Source organism: Trichoplusia ni, chromosome 10 (genome assembly GCF_003590095.1).
Source record: "Trichoplusia ni isolate ovarian cell line Hi5 chromosome 10, tn1, whole genome shotgun sequence".
Lineage (NCBI taxonomy): Eukaryota > Metazoa > Arthropoda > Insecta > Lepidoptera > Noctuidae > Trichoplusia > Trichoplusia ni.
Genome location: NC_039487.1, coordinates 14,142,179 through 14,159,702, shown reverse-complemented (window position 1 = coordinate 14,159,702; position 17,524 = coordinate 14,142,179). Strand labels below are relative to the sequence as shown.

The 17,524-nt window shown below is 32.8% G+C and overlaps 2 protein-coding genes across 2 annotated transcripts in view; one reads left to right on the top strand and one right to left on the bottom strand.

Annotated features, from left to right (window-relative positions):
* Positions 1-6,977, bottom strand: part of LOC113498232 — a 46,691-nt gene extending 39,714 nt beyond the window's left edge. Inside the window, exon 1 of the mRNA XM_026878170.1 lies at positions 6,610-6,977. Coding sequence (XP_026733971.1) covers positions 6,610-6,742 — 133 coding nt within the window. The 5' untranslated portion in view covers positions 6,743-6,977. The remainder of the gene's footprint in view (positions 1-6,609) is intronic.
* A 1,621-nt stretch (positions 6,978-8,598) lies between these two features.
* LOC113498153 (mediator of RNA polymerase II transcription subunit 26-like) lies at positions 8,599-16,488 on the top strand. The gene is made up of 3 exons (XM_026878094.1): positions 8,599-8,816; positions 15,147-15,221; positions 15,991-16,488. Exons 1-3 carry the CDS (start codon positions 8,754-8,756, stop codon positions 16,141-16,143), a joined length of 291 nt encoding a protein of 96 aa, XP_026733895.1. The 5' UTR covers positions 8,599-8,753; the 3' UTR covers positions 16,144-16,488.
* The last annotated feature ends 1,036 nt before the right edge of the window (positions 16,489-17,524 follow it).

The following is a 17,524-nucleotide window of genomic DNA, read 5'->3' as shown; positions in this document are numbered from 1 at the left end:
CGATCTGCGACTTCTATTTATGTGAACTAGCTGTTGCTCGTGGATTAGTATTCCGTTATAGGTGCAAAAACATAGCCCTCTTTTATTAAAGTTGGTTACCTAAATAGAAAATTTCACCGAAATCTGATCAGCCGTTTGGCCTGAACAATATACACAAGCATACACACTCACTTTCGCATTTATAAAATCAGTGTGACGCCTTCATCCTGTTTGAAAATTGCCATATTAGCGTCGAATAATCATCTAAATGATAAGGAATAATCTCAGGATCACCTTACCGATATTGGAAACTAGTAACAAAAAGGGCCAAGAAATGGACGCTGGTTTAGCAAGTAATTTACAAAAAAAAATAAAGTTTGGTACTTTAATAAGAACATTAATGTATACATAACAGCACATTCACTCAAAACAGCGGTTATGTTCACCCATAACCTGAATAACAAACAAGTGAATTCCCATCCAAGTATATAATTGTGTACGTAACGCATAATGGAATGTTTTCAATGGTAACTGTCTCACAATAAACGTAATTACTGTGATCCAGTAACCTATAGAAAAATGTTGTGACGGTCAAGAAAGTTCCGTTTCAGAAAAAAACACTGTGAAGAAAAATCTAGTACCTACTACAAGCTGTGTAAAAAACGGTATCCAACATTGGTTCAGCAGATCCTGAGATAACACCTACTCTACCTCACAATGCCGTGGGATATGGCCTCAGGCGATCTGGTAAAAGTTTGGGGGAGTTCTTTGCCCAGGTCTAGGACACTAAAAGCTTGAAAAAGAAGGTAGCAGTTCAGTGTTTAAAGGTAACTATCGTTAAATTGAGTGGGTATATCTCAAAGGGATAGTGCGACATAATACACCTCTACTCACAAAAACACTGAAAGTTCTAAAATGTTTATTTTGGCTCTACATTTCAAGACCGAATATCAGGGCGAACTGTAACGGAATACCAATAATTTGCAAGTATGGCGGTTGTCGATGACTTAAATTGTACCTTATTCGGCCATTAGTCCATTAAACTTTAACGTATGTGCTCTACATAATAGTAATTTTAATAATGCGAAAGCCTATGTTTAGCTAGCTGATGATTAACATAATGGATGTGTATTTTGAGGCGGTAACGCACCATGTAATCATGTACCGTTTTCTTTGCATGCGTCTGCGATAATCGCGGATATTACAGGGTCATATTCTACTTGTATGGTCTACAAACCGAGTTTCTGTCATAATGGGCATTGCAGATGTAAAGAACTAGAAAAAGAAGATAATCGAACTGGAAAGAATAGGGGTCCAGGATGTCATTGCAAAAAAACCTTCGAAGTGATTCCCCTTTCCCTTTAAGATCAGAGATTAGGCTAAAGCATATTTTAATAATATTTGGGTTTTTCTTCCGCAGTCAGTAGATTCACATCGGTGCAGCCGTTTAGAAAGGGTACAAGGACGTTTACAAATAAGTTTAAGGGTTTGAAAAATAGATGTCCGATTCTCAGATCTTCCCAATATGCACACAACATTGCATGAAAATTATAATCCCTTTCGAAGAATTACAAGTACATACACCGTAGCACGTAAATTTTATATATTAATAGATAATATCTCTTGTTTAATTTGTGAACACTATTTTCCAAAAAAAATACAACTTCTTTGATACTAATACTTTATCGATAGGAGAAAAGATAAAAGCATTATTAGATCAAACACTTATAACAATAGAATCAACAAGTAATTTATTGAAGCAAATATTCACACACCAACTGAATCCGGGAGAGTTTTATAGACAACACGCTGTAGCAAAAAGGTCACATAAAACTAGAAAGATATTTAGATATCTAATTAAGATACTCACACGTACCTTGTATAAAATATTAACTATTTGTTGCGCGCGATTTTGTTCGCGTTTCTATGAAGATTCCATATATTAAGTTAATTTAGTTTTGTTCCTTTTTTATCGGATTACTACAGTGCACGGATTTTTTTGAAGTTTTTCTTTGAATATACTTTATCTTACATAGTTATAGTTAACTTATATACTTGTTCTACATACTGCTTTGCTTACACTAATTATATGACCTATATAACACTGTAGGATTTTTTTCAAATCGGATGAGTAGTTCCTATGATTAGTGCGACCAAACAAACAAACTCTTTAGCTTATTAATATCAGTATAGATTTATGTAGCTGGAATACCCTGGGGCTGTGAAACGTTGCGTCAGATCTAAATACTGGCTGCGCCCCGGGCGGGCGCGGCTCACGCAAAATTAATTAACATAATAATTTAATTATTCCTATGTAATTGGGTGAAATTATTACCATATTTTAATGGTACCGGTTTGTTACGTTGACTGTGACGTGAACGTGAAACAGTAAACATATTTATTCAATTCTTTTCATTATTGACCTCCACACTAAGGTACCTACGTACATAATCCTTGTCTCGCGAGGTGTTTCACAAACATTCACGTCACATGTACAAAACCAGTGATAGGCTAGGTATGTCTGATGGACTGACAAATCGAAGACGAAGAGACGTTTAATCCAGTCTGACAAAGTAAGTAATTAATAGTAATTTTCACTTGATAAAAATGGTAAACAAAAATACCGCGAGGATATCAGCATAGGTACCTGATAATTTTTAAGATCATGTTAAGCCACGTGAGCCAGGATATCAATCAATTAATCTCTGTAACTTTCCATTAAAAATTCAACATCAAAATAATTGTGTTCTAGCTATGCTCAATGACCTCATGGAAGCTGAACCGAACTGTGATCTATTTGTTGAAGATTTTAAAATAATAATGTGTTTGTGTCTCAGCCTGTGCGAACGCATAGTTTAATGTGTATCTTGTTATTGTTATAAATTTTATATTACGTTTGTTTTGTTTATTAATAGTTTATTCTTTGATGTAACTAAGTTTCTCATGTTTATACTTTAAGCTGGTTGGTTTTTCTAGTTTATATTATGTTTTTCTTCCTATTTTAAATTTCACGTCTATGTTAATGTAATTGGTGTCTCTATCGTTTTAACATAAATAAATAAATAAATAAATAAATAATAATATATTTACGTAAAATAGATTAGGTTAGATTTACAATAGTACAGAGATAGTCTGTCTTGTAAAGAGGGACAGGAAGGTACCCTTACAATTAAGTTAAAAGCATAGGTAATTTGTGGTTCAAAGCCACAACAACACAGTGGGGAATATCAAAAATATGTCAGGTTGTAGTCATATTGTGTTTTGAACTAATCTCGTAGGTTTTCGTGTAGATAATATAGGAAACAATATAAGTATTGAAGTGTCTACTATTTTCACTGTTTTGGGTTATAATATCTGCTTTTTTATTATGAAAATGAAAATCATTGTTTATATTATATTTCATTATGTAACATTAAATTGTGTTTTATCCTACTCACATCATAATCGCGAGTTTGAAGTGTATAAGGATGTTTGTTATCTTTTCATTCAAAAACCACTGAACGAATTTAGACGAAATTTGGTAGACAGATAGTTTATAACTTACATTAAAACATAGGATAGTTTTTATATCGGTTTTATATACTTGTGGGGTTACTTTTGATTTATAGTAACCTTCCACTTCTAGTAGTAAGCGGAGCCACTGGTAACAGCTAGTTGAACATTAATATATTGATATATCGATGCTCTTCTAAAATACCCAATCTGGTGACTAATCAAAGTTTAACAATAAACGATAAAAGACTACAGTGCATCACAAATGCTCTATCAATAGTCTTAAGATGGTGACACATGCTATGAATTTTCATATATTCTTAGAAATATGATTCAGGTTTAAATAAGACTATAGTTTACTTGAATATTACATATATGACATTCTGGATTCCTGGGAAATGCACTAGGTTAGGTTATCTATGATATTTCATTGAGTCTTGATGACTTTTAGATGATTTTTAAAGATATTTGAACTAAAATTAGGTTTTTACGATGTTTACATAACAAAATTGAACTATTGTGCTTTCAGATTACATTAGTATATAATTATTTTCAGTATGTTAATAACCTTTGCATGTGATCCTAACTTAATGTTTCTTTGTTGAACTATCACAGCAAAACAAGTCAATCAATTTATAAAAACAATGGTATAGGACCAGATAGAGACCCAACAAATAAGTATTTAATATAAATAACCTTTTTTAATTTTACTGCAAAAAAATATATAATATTTAATTAGCACTAGCAAAGCTTTATAATATTATACCTATCATATACCAGGTATAAGGACAAGATAACATAAAAAACAAATATTTCTCGGCAGAAGATTGACTCACATTTACTCATAAATAATATTTTATATGATAAACATTATGTGGCAAGTGCATAAGTGTTTGTCAGTGACTCAATAATGATAATAACCTCCTTTCAAAGATATGTAGAGTATTTACTTCCTTTACATAATATGATTAGATTGGAATGGTAAATCTGCCATTTTAATTCTTCAATTAACTGTAAATTCTTAGCATTTTATTCCTCTGAATATGTTAATTTTGATTACCTATAAAAATGGAGCTGCCAAAATTCATTGGTATTGAGAAATACTAATGTTGAAACAACAACCTAGTCATCAGAGCTGAATTTTCTAATATTTCTAATGTGCCTTTTTATGCCTACTCGAAATACTTATTTATGGGAACTGGAAGTGGGATGCATGTTTATACGGGTAAATTAAATTTTATAATGGTATAATTATATATGTTATAGTACTCTTTCACTGAAAGTTATTAATCTCACTGCTGTTGTCATTATGATTTACAAAATAGACTATGCAATCCATCTATCAATTCTGTATGACATGCATGCTAAACAATTACTTATTATTAATTTTTCATGGATATTAATATCAATTAATTGATATTGGTTTTAGGGAGTCAATGTTTTAATACCTTTGTTAGTGTCATGGCCACCTTCAAACCATGACCATGAAGGCCTTCAATAAACCATGAAAGACATTTATTACTATCATAATACACCATAATAATATACTTAAACATTTTTATTCTAATAAAGAATATTTGTGGGCAGTTATTCTTTATGATAATAAAACAAATCTACACTAAAATGATAAAGACAGGGTAACATATTCTGTACAGAAACAAACCTCACAAATAAAATAAGATACAAAATATATATAAAGAGGTAAAGTTTATGTTATTGTGACATTGTTCTAATGTTATCTTATTCCATCTACTGAACTAAGTTAAAAATTTCAGAAAGACAGGAGAGAGAAACAGAAGAATAGAAATTCTCATTATTTGAGGGTCATAGGCAATAATAGAAAATACTGCTCAAAGAAATGACAATTGGTCAGCTAGTATTTTAATGAAATTGGTAAATTAAAAGGGGTACAAAAATGCAACATGGGAGAGGTGTGTCCAGTGGACACTTGCAATGACTAAGTTACAATAACAACTTTAAAATAAATATAGTGACAATATCCAGTCAACAAAGCATAAGTATATTGCATAAATAAAGAACTTATTAATAAATAGCAATAAGGATAGTTTATTATGGAACTACATTGCTTCATTATTATTTCCTTATAATTATATAAACTGAAGATAAAGCTTGTTTTTTCTTCATCAAAAATAATTGTGCATATTTTTTGCAAGTTACTGACAACTATGGTTACATTCTATGGCAAAGCAAGAAAGTAAATATTAATACAAAGTTTTTTATGTAAAAAAATCTCTTTAAGTAGTATATTACTTCTATTCTATTCTGTCTTATCATTCACATAATATAAATAATCATAGACCTACAATCTTGGTAAGTGATAAGTGTTATTAAAAATTCGGTGAAACAAGATTTTATTTGACTATGTGTTTTAAAGTAACACAAATTAATTGACCTGCAAAATTATAAAATACAATTAATGTAGATTTTAAATAAAGTCTCACAAATTAAGATGACAGTATTCATGAAACCATACAGTCATAGTTCATGCAATTGTTCTTTTAATTAACCAAGACATAATAACAATGCACTCTTTTTATTTATCGAAATTGAAGGTTGTAGTTTATAAATTCTAATAGTATGTGCTGTGTCTATAGTTTGGTTCAAGGTGAACAAGTAGGTAAGTTTAGAAATGCTTTTTATGGGTTTTTTCTTATAATATTGGACACATACACATGAGGTTTCATTCATGAGTTTATGATTAAAATCAATGTGTAGGAATTACACATTATGTATGTATAAATTTTAAATTATCAAGGAGTTTAGATAAGTGTCAACAATTATTTTCTAATCGATTTTTGTTTTTTTTTTTCAGTGTTTTACAAAGAAGAAATATTGTCAAGTAATAATGTTTATTTTTATCACTGAAACCATCATCTGGGTCAGTGTAATGCAATTAAACGTTTCGCAATCATAACATGCTCGTAAAGTAGGCGTCAATATTATTAACATGTAGTTTTGAATTGGTGCACAAAACGTGATCAGCCAATGAACAGGAGCCGTTTATTCACGCCTTCGCAATTATATTGACAGCAGATAAACCTTGAAAACACTTCGAAACCGCGCTCCAGTCTCCCATTTCACACATTTACCAATCATAATATTGATAATTTCACCAACCTTCAGCGCTCTGGTTCAACGACAAGGGAGCCGCAGTCGACACCAGATCCTTCTTCTGTCCGATTTTAGGCGGATCAGAGTCTGAATCGTCGAACACGAGTGTCCGGACGGACTGTGAACAGCGCCGATCCATCGTTACTCTTGATGCACTTCACACAATTGCACTAATACTTCACCCATTTATCAGCCCTTTAGACAACTCTACAACTCCACAGTCTATTTACATGACACCGTTAATTAAGCGTGAGTAAACATTGTATTAAATCAAGGTATCCGTGAACGATTGTTAATGCAAATATTTTCTATGTCATGATAAATAACGCGACACACGACTTCGCACAAATCGAAAAGTGACACTTTTGAAGGGCTTGCCAGTGTTGCTACCCTACTGATAAAATCTTGGTGTTGGCACATGTTTTAAAACAAAGTGATTTGGTAGTTTACGTTTTTATTTCCACCCTAAACTAATATGGAATAATTTTAATAACTGTAAGTGTTCATGGAAATTCAACTTTTTTTGAAGATTTTTCAGATCTGTACAATCGATTCATTTTCCGACACATGAAATGCAATAAACATGATATGGAGATGTCACTGATGGTATGTTTTTTTTTGTGAATGTTTTTAATTTAATAAAGGAATACTATTCGTCATACTAAAATCGATAAGTTCAAACACAAAGTAAAAATTATTAGCTGGAAGTCTGTGGTATAATAAATTGAGCCATCAAAAATCGGTAATTTTTTTTTATAATTGCAACATTATTGTCACGTTCCAGATCACATCAACAGATAAGACTAGTTATTGCAAATAAAGGATGCAAATTATCGATTTATTGAAAAATAGTTTTGTCTCTTAATAGATACTAACAAAATTATTCTATAATCTAAAATGAGTTGATATCCTTTAGGTTAGACATATTTTGAACTATGTCTTTCTCGATCACCTATAGATATGCTAAATAAGGTAGGTAAAGTTTTCAAATCGAAAATGAAAATCAATTTGATGAGTATACCAGCCTATAGTGTATAATGGTTTCGCTGTATAGTAATAAAATAAATTACATTTTGTTGTAGTTATTTATAATATATGTTTATACTACATATTTTAAATTACTGCAAAACATCATCTTTAACAGGGAGTTTAATGCAAAAAAAGAAGTTATTGTCATTGTTTCGTTAGCGATACCTTCATGTTCAGCAATTTTGTGCATTGGTTGAAAATAAGGCAGGCATTATACTTGACCTGTAGTGCATTTTTGTGTTCAAAAATTCACACATCGGGACCGGTCGTTGCAAAAGTGTTAACAACTCTCCGTTATCCGGGGAATTTTGAAGCATGTTATGAGCACATGTAAGAAGCAAGGTCGCCTGGTTTTAAAGACTACATAAATATCGCGGACACTCGCTTTGTATTCTTCATCATTTTTAACAACGCATGAAACACCAAGTTCAACAAAAAAATGTTTTGCAAGTCCCGTGATGTTTCTTAATGAAATAATACATTGGTTTCGCGTTGAACAGCGCCCACTTATTCGTTTAACTGGGACCAATATTTTAAACAGGTAATTCATGCTCACGTTCAAAATGTATGCTAAAGATCAAAATAAATATTTCAATGACATGATTTTTACTACTGGCACCACATTCAAATAACAGGTGAAATACTTCAGAGTTTTGTAAATTCTTTAACTTAAGAACAACGCCATCTATGTTCCATCCATGTAACTGGACTGAAAATAGCTATGCCATAAATGAAAATTATTTTAAATGACAGCTCATTGTTGCCAAGTTCTGTAAAAAAAATCGAAGTGAATTAACTTGAAAAGGGTTTTTACTTAGTAAATAAAATCGTACGTTAAACAATAGGTAATCACAAATCTACCGATTAAATTTGAAGACTACCAAACATCTAAATTTGAAAACAATAATTTCACATACTGCGCCATCTAGTGAACGTTTTTGTCAAAATAATCTTGTTCCGTCAAAAGAAACGGAAAAACACGAGTGTGCGTCGCCTCGGTAGATATCAGTTGAATTATTCGGCTAAAATGCCCTGGCACGGGCATACGTAGTCGTCGGTCCGCCATTACGACGCAGCCGAAGACACGTTCGTCGTATTTAGTTAAATATTTTCGTTTATAAATGAGTAATAACGCTCATGAACTAAGTAATCGACTTCTGAATGCGTTGGATAACAATTACAATGTAAGTTTCAGAGTTTTGATGATCGTAAGTCCGATAAACTAGTCGAGATACGAAACGGTCCACGAGCCCATGACACCCGATTCGATGTTGCGATTCGGACACTCGCGAGGTTGTCTCGGGAGTGCCTTGTGCTGTGCTATGATCACGAGATGTGTCGACAACCATCCAAACAATAAATCGGAATATAGTGCGGATCGCGGAGCGGAAACGGAGCGTGTGGATACGTGAGCGTGCGAGCTAGAGGGGCCACTGACGTCGCCTGCCCGCCGCCCCGTCCCTCCGTCCCTAGTGCCAAAAATTTTGCAATGTGAAAGTATGGAATTGTGCCACGCGCGACCTTTCCCGTTTATCTTCTCGGTTGGTGTGACTAAGCGACTGGGCTGCTGCGAATATGTGTTTTTTTGTTCTGATTGACCTTACGTGAGTACGAACTTAGCTGTGAATGGTGTGGCAGCAGCAGGCGCCCGCGTGCCGTATGCTGCTTCTCATCACGCACTTGGCTTCCTTGTTGATTTTGCTGAGAGTCTCTTGTAATAGCTGGTGGTGCTATAACCACTTCGTCTGTAATTTAGTGATAAGTTAGCAGACTCGTGTTATATTCTTGTCGTGAGGCTGTTGCTAGGGCCTGCTTCTCAGCAGGAGGTTTGGTTGTGGAGGCCGGAAGCTTGTGTTTTGGCAATTGTTTATACCTGTGTCTAATTGTATTATCTTAGTATATGTTATCATTAGGATATGATGATAATGTCTGATAGTCAAGTTTGTTCACCATTTCCTTATTCCTTGAATGAGGTTGCCATACAAGTTTCTGGCCATATTGGTACCTTTTTAGGTTATTTTGGGTGAACTTAACAGCATACTCTATTTACATGTGATGTGGTATGAGAAAAGGCATGAAATAAGTAATGAATATATCAAAACTTGATATAATTTGGTGTAATAGGTTGTATCAACCCTTTTATGGAATCTCCTTGCACTAAACAAACTTTTCATCCGAATTTGTAGGACCATAAACTTATAAAGAGGTTATCCTAAAACAGCTGATTCCGTAAATCATTCAAACTTGCTCTTAATATGGGCAAACCTTAACACATAACTGACATACAATGTTTTATGTTTATACAGTAAACATTTTACAATGTAAGGTTCCCTTTAACTCCTAATAACTTAATATATGTTATTTTATCCGGCTTCTTAGAAACAGACATGATTGTAGTTAGAATTTGTGCCACAACAGCATTTTGAGCGAGTTTGCATGCAACGATATTTTATTGTAACTTAGTTTCTTTAATTAAACATGTATAAGCCTACCTTTATCCTTAGCGAAACAAATGTTTCTTCTGAGAAAGGATAACTATGTCTGAAATTTAGTTTATGAATTATTACTGTTACAGTTACTGTAATCTTTTCATATATTTGCAAGTCACCATACTTTTGCTAAAAGCAAGTTTTGGCATAGCCTGTAATCAAACTCTTACCTATGCATACTAATGGTTATTTAACTGCTGAGCTAACATGAACAGTTATTTTAATTATGTTCAGGTTAAAATGTTCTCAAAACGCTGTTGTGGCATAATTCCAAATTGTTTTCTTGACTTTTTCTTAGAAGTTCTGTAACATTGCAGGGAAAAACTCGATGTTACCTGTTCATAGTTAACAAATTAGGGAGATTGTTCACTACACAAAATAAGGGCTACAAGTGAGCACCACTTAAGTTGAGATTTTATTATGAAACACTTTATAAGCATATTATTATTAAATTTCAGTTGAGGAACTAAATTATTCTATAACATGTCAGTTTATTAAAACACAGACACACATTCACCTAAAATAAAAATCTCCATGTCCGAGTTTGATTATTTTCTATTATGTCTAATGCACACCACATTCAAAACATTCCGCAAACTTGCTTTGATTAGATATCAATGCAACATTTATTTAGAAATGATATGCAATTTTGTAATCCCGAAAACTGACATGCAACTGATATATAAAACTATTTGAAATATGCATTGAGTGCTAATTTCCACCTTAAAAGAATAAAAGCAGTATGAGGCTTAGCTAATTATTATCTCATTGACAAGAAATAAGGTCTGTAAAATTTGTAAGATTCACCCAATTATTATAATTAACCAGATAATTAGGTAAATGACCTCTACTATTTAAATCATTGTATGGAATGTTATGCTCAAGTGCTAATCAAGTTGTGAACTAAAAACAAAACATAAAACATGGTTGTTCCTTACTAGCATAATCAAATGATAAATAGTTTATTGGCATAAAAATTACAACTTAATTACCACCTAAAGTTGTATAAGGAAATTGTTCATAGTTTCATAGGAATGTGTGAGAAGTAATGTAGATCTAGATATTATTATTCTTATATAGCTTGTTTGACTGATTGTCCCTGATTGAATATTGAAGACTGAAGTTATATGCTCATTCTATAGTTGCATGTAAAGGTTCAGACAGTTCTGTTTGTGATTTATTATTATGACCTTGTGCTCTATAGCTGGACCAATATGGGACAAAAATGTATTTTCTAACTACACTTCTAGATCCTTTGGTAAATTGTATCCAGAGATTAATTTAAGCAATGAAAGAAGCAATAGCTTTCTAACAAATTAAGCAGAAAACTTAGTTCTTTTACATAGTTATCCTGTTTTTAATGAAATATCTTTTATACTTGTTTTCACAACACTCCAATCCGCACTGGTATTTAGGAATACCTTCCTTTATAGTTACCATAAAAGTAATTAGTGAAAACCCTGGCTTTAAATAGAAACTAAAATTCCCATTGATATTGGTTTATGTTAAGTCATATATTATGTTGACTACACAATTGTTTTTCATTGAAGTTTAAAAACAAAATTGGTTTACTGTTCAACACCTTCAAACCTTAATTCAAGGCTGTTCCTCATTGGTTGTCTCTTGCTCCTTTGGTCAACCAATCACAACACTGATAAGAAGATTTGAAAATAGATAAAATTGATCAGCCTTTTAAAAAGCAAGTCTTAGAATAAAGTTATTTATTATTTGTTATTACTTTAATATCACTATATCTCAAAGATTAATATAGCTGATAACACCTTACATTGATAATTTTAAAGCTTATAATAACACTATTTTGACTTGAATGAAGCATCAATATGAGGATTATGAATAGGTGAATGCCTTACAATAATAATACCAGCCTATAAATGACCCACTGCTGGGCATAGGCCTCTTCCCAGATAAAGAAGGTTTGAGCAATGCATTTTTTTCAATATAATAAAATAATATCCCATTAGAAACATTAGACTTTTATATATTTTTCATTGCATTGATAGATGACAATAAGAGAGAACTTGAGAGAGAGGTAATTAATAAATATAGAAAATTATTTGCTCTACTAACATTTCCATTGGAATTAAAGTGGGTGACAATGTTGTCCCATTTACTGCAAGTGCATGGTACAACTGTCTACCCAATACCAACTTTAAAAGTAATATTATCATTGTTGTGTTAGACTGTGACAGTGAATAACTCAGGATAGAGCTGCATCTCTCTCCCACACCTGTAATAATATCACTTTAAGGGGTGTTGGTAGTTCGTCTGATCTCAGTGATAGCTGTTTTCCATGTTTTGTGAGAAATCATATAAGTTAGTCTTTAATCTATTCCTTGTAAACAAAATTTTATGTAACGGAATCAATAAACATGTAAATCTAAATTTATTTATAGCATTTTTATATCATGATTAATGAATAACATTTAATTTAAAATCAACAAGGTTCACTAACAAACAACTTTTAATTATTTTTGCTTAATTTATTTACATTTTATTATAATTACAAGGTATAATTATTACAAAAAAATATTTTTGTAGTACATATAAGGTCATGTCCTTTTAGGTTTGATTATGGTTGTATTTTTTTTTCAAAATGCTTATTATTGTAGCTTTGTCTTGCCCTATACTACCTATTAATTGAAGTACCTTGAATTTTTTTTAATCTGGGAGAGACTTAGTTACTATTACCTCCTTAAATTATATTTTTGAAAGTTGTACCTACATAGCAACAGCACACATCAAAAATATTATCAAATACTTTGCTAAGACTAACTTAATTTTATTAAGACTGCATTAAATCCCTTTAAGATTTTCTATTTTTATAAATAGAAAACAATGTGTCATTCTGTACTGAAAAATGTCTAATCTCTCCTTGACCTAGAAACCACATTAGTTGGTTAAACACAAAAAAAACTCTGATATTCGAAGTTTTACAGTTATTTGTAAATTTTTCCATGCTCTTAATCATGTATTAACATAATATATAAATTGTTTAAAAAACAGTTCTCTTGCAAAGTTACCGATTTTTTTTTTACCAGACATGTAAAATAACTAATACAGCCAATTAATAAGACAAGGTGATAAATAGTTTGCCCATAAGTACTGTTACTTAGGAATCAAATTAGCACCTTATGAATCATATTATCGATCGCTGCGCATACGCACCGCAATCATAGGAAACGGTCGATACTTATTTTTTTTCTCTCATTGATTGCGGAACGTCGTAAAATTCGTGAAACTAAGAAATACCATAAATCGAACTGAATTTACAGTGAATTTGACGGATTTTTGTACATTGTAGGTAACGATTATTTTGTATTCAGTTTTAAGTTTTTTTTTAACATCGTTAATGTTGCTATAGCTGCCTCATCCTCTCAACCAAACGGTTGAACGTATGTTTGTTGGGTTTACCAGGTCTTTGACAGTCGATACGCCATTAAAATTGTATAGGCTAAATGTTACTAAGCAAAAATAATTTTGATATTGTCTCTTCATGTAGAATATTCAGTTTTACAATCCAGTAAGACTACAAGCCGACCGAAGCATGTTTGGGGACATGCTAGGCTGATGAACAGAAACTTCTTCCTTTCGCTTATTATATTAATGTGCTATAATTCTTTAAACTATTCCTTACATAAATTTTATAGGTGTATATAAATATCGTGTTGTGCTGTTTATTTGTTTAATAATGCCATTGATCTGTTGTTAGCTATATTTCCCAGCTGTTTCAACGGAATGCATATTATATTTAATCGTGTATCTATTTTTTTATTGTGTTTTAATTGTTGAAGAGGTAATAAATTATAAACTCGTTTTTGCTCGTTTCAGGTTTTAGTACAATAGCTACCTATGGATAGGTGGGTAGTATCTTCGTGTCTTTGCGATTCCTTCATAATTGATTGCATGTTTAGCCGATTGGTTGAGATAACCACGCCAAACCCACTATGTACGACGTATCGTGGGTTCGGAACCACCGCAGAACCAGCTTCTATGTGATCCACGAATGCTTAAGTCTGGGTGTCTTGTTACAGAATGTCTGTGAAACCTCTCGTGAAACCAAAGATTCAATTTCTTCTGAGTTTTCTTATTTATTTCAAATCTCCTCTATACTATTGACACTTTTATTGATTTTATTCTTAAATTGTCGTAATTGATATTAGGTGATTAGTTATTCATTTGCATATTTTTTGTCTTCTCTTAAGTCATTGATAAGATTGAGCAGGAGCCATAATATTGGTTTTTGATAAGTCTGAGGCAGTTGCAACTCAGGCAGATTCAGAATGTCAGTTGTCTGATACTGTTTTGAATTGATAGATCTCTCTCTATCGGGCTATTTTCAATTTAATTTGCTTAGGCTCGACTGAAATATATTATTAACTAAATATTTCGGTTGTGAACAATGTAATTTCGTTGTTTGAACGAGAATTTGTATCCCCTTGTTTGAGTGATAACCTGTTGAGTCATGTAATTAATTATTAATATCTGTTGTTAAGAGCTTTATAACTTGTTTACTACGGTGCTGAAGTTTTGTTACTATAATGTTTACGGGCGGGCAGTCGTTTGTCAAAAGCACACCATACGTTTTTACAGCACTGCGTAAAAAGAAGATTAATTCTTATAATAGCAACGTTGCTAAAAATGAAATGGACCGTTTCGTATCTAGGTATATTGAATGGTGGAAATCAGTAGAAATTGAACTTGACTTATTACACGTTGGGACGTAAGTTCAGTAATAATTCTACCATTCCAGAATTTTCCGCTTGACCGCACCAAAAAAGCCGTCAAGAAAGTCTTCAAAAGCAACTGAAAAATGATCAACTGATCCAAAATTCAATTCTTCATTGACGCAGTTTTAATTTAAAGCTTTAAAAAAGTTGTATGTGCACATTTATAAAAGCAGAATCATTATTTTATACGAAATGGTGCTCGGTTCCTCCTGAAAAAGGAAGCACTTAAAAATATTTTCTGAAATGTTTTATAAAATAAAGATATATTTAATTTCAGGTTGTCGACATGCATACTGTCAACGAAATTATTTCCGTATTGGAGAGAATCAATATCACAAAAGAGTTGTTGGAGGTGAGTTGTAAATTAATATATATAGCAACACTAAGGTATTATTAGTCATTTAAGCAGAATTGGTTTTCTTGTGGAAGCAAGACGACACAACACGGTACTCATAGCGGTATCTCGCTTCTGCTTCGGTGAAACATATTATAAAAGCTCAAATTTACGGTGTTATACGCGGAGCTAATATTACAAATAAACTAGAAACCTCTAATAATGAAAAAGAAAATAGCTAATTTAAAAATAATGAACTTATACAATAAGGTTAAATAAGTAACCTATAAATAAATTAATAAGTAAAATAAATTAGTAACCTATAATATGGAACCTATAAATAAATTAACAATTGACCAGGAAAATGTTATGTCATGATATTTCCTAATCCTGTTCAGTGCGAAAAGTTTATATGTAGTCAGCTTATAAAATAATTAAAATGAAATATAATTTGAGATACAACCTACATACAAAATACAACTTCACTCGGTACTGTATTTTCAATTTGTATTTGAGAAAATGATTTTTTTTTCTGTTTTGATACTATAGTATCCTTTTTAGCTATATTTTAAGTGCAATTTTTTTCTCGTATATATCTTTTCTATTTAAATTATTCTGAAAAGTGGCACCCTGCTCTGAGGCGTAAAACATCTGCCTAAACGACGAAGACTGACAGATCTAACCAATGCCAAAGACATCCAGCGAAAAGAAAGACTGCAAAAATGAGCGTCTATTGATCATTGATCCATGGTATACATTTAACTGACGAATTGTAACGTGTTTTCAGACCACCCGACTGGGCAAACACGTAAATGAGCTGCGACGGAAGACGACGGACCCGACCCTCGCGCGCCGTGCCAAGGTGCTGGTGAAGCGGTGGCGGGACCTCGTCATACCCTCCGTCGCCTCGCCCGGACATACAGGTACCATGATTAATTAGTACTTAGAGATTTAAAATCGAAACTATTTAAACAATACATCTGTAGCCAGGTGGGAGAAGCCTATGTCTAACAGTGGACTGAGTCAGGACGATGATGATGTTTCGATTTGTATGTCCTTAACACATTAAGATTTAATAGTTCTGAAACTGTTGGTATAAACTTCAAAAATCCGTCTATGATAGCGCAGCCTAGGGCAGTTCTTCGATGGAAAATTTAACATTTGAAAAGATATAAGTCAATATGCAAGTGAAAATCTCGACTAACGATCGAATTGTTCGATTTATTCCTATTTAAATTTAAGAACCTTAAGATTTGTACGAAAACATTTGGGCGATCTAGGAAGCGGTGGCGAGATGACCTTAACGCTTACCGCGCAGGCTGGTTCCATGCGGCCCAGAATAGAGAGTCGTGGAAGGATTTGGGGAGGCCTTTGCCCAGCAGTGGGACACAGTAGGCTAGAGAAAAAAAACCATTTGTACCTTTATACAATTGTGCTCAGAAACTATCATCAAAAGTAAAATAACGCCATCTACCGAAATACCATGTTATCAATTGAAAAGTATGTCATTGATATTTCAAAAGTCGTGATCGGCTGATTCAATAGCAATTAGCTAGCCATAGCAATACTGCAACAACCTATTTATCGCCGTGTTACATAATACCGCTTTTTTATTATTTGGAGTTTGGCTATGAAAAATGTGTTGACAAAAACCGGTATTCGTTTGAAACAGTGGTTACAAGGACGTATTAGTCAATAAATGAGATTTGTTCTGACCCTAGGTGTCGAGAATATTAATTCATCTATTTATCTAAGTAATGAAACCCAGTAATATACATTCATTGTAAAGACCGATGTTAAATACAATACAACATTGAATAAAGACGGGTTGCATATGCTCTGTAGTAGCAAAATGCACTAATCGATCGCCGTTTCTAAATTTAATATGATATTAATAAATCTATGAATATCGACCGGCCCGTAACTGTCCCATCGCTGAATAATACATGCTGCCTCGACCGATTTCCGTGACATATCGACCACGTTGCACTTACAACTGTCACCAGAAGGCCTAGGCGATGCTACATTGTATTGGAGTAGAAAACTAATAAAGAATTTCAAATGTATGTGAATGACATTGGTTAGAGTTTGTGTGATCCACGAATGCTTGTTCCGAGTCCGGGTGTCTTTGTGACTTGAATGTTTGTGAAAACTCCCGCGACACACGATTAAATTCCTTAGTGCGGGAGCCGTATATATAAAAAAGTAACGTGTCTTTGAATTGGCAGTTGTCAAGTTTGAGCTATTCGAAAGAGCTTCGAGATACCTTGACAACAGGCCCAGGATGTAATAACTGTGATTAACATTGTGTACCATTGGTT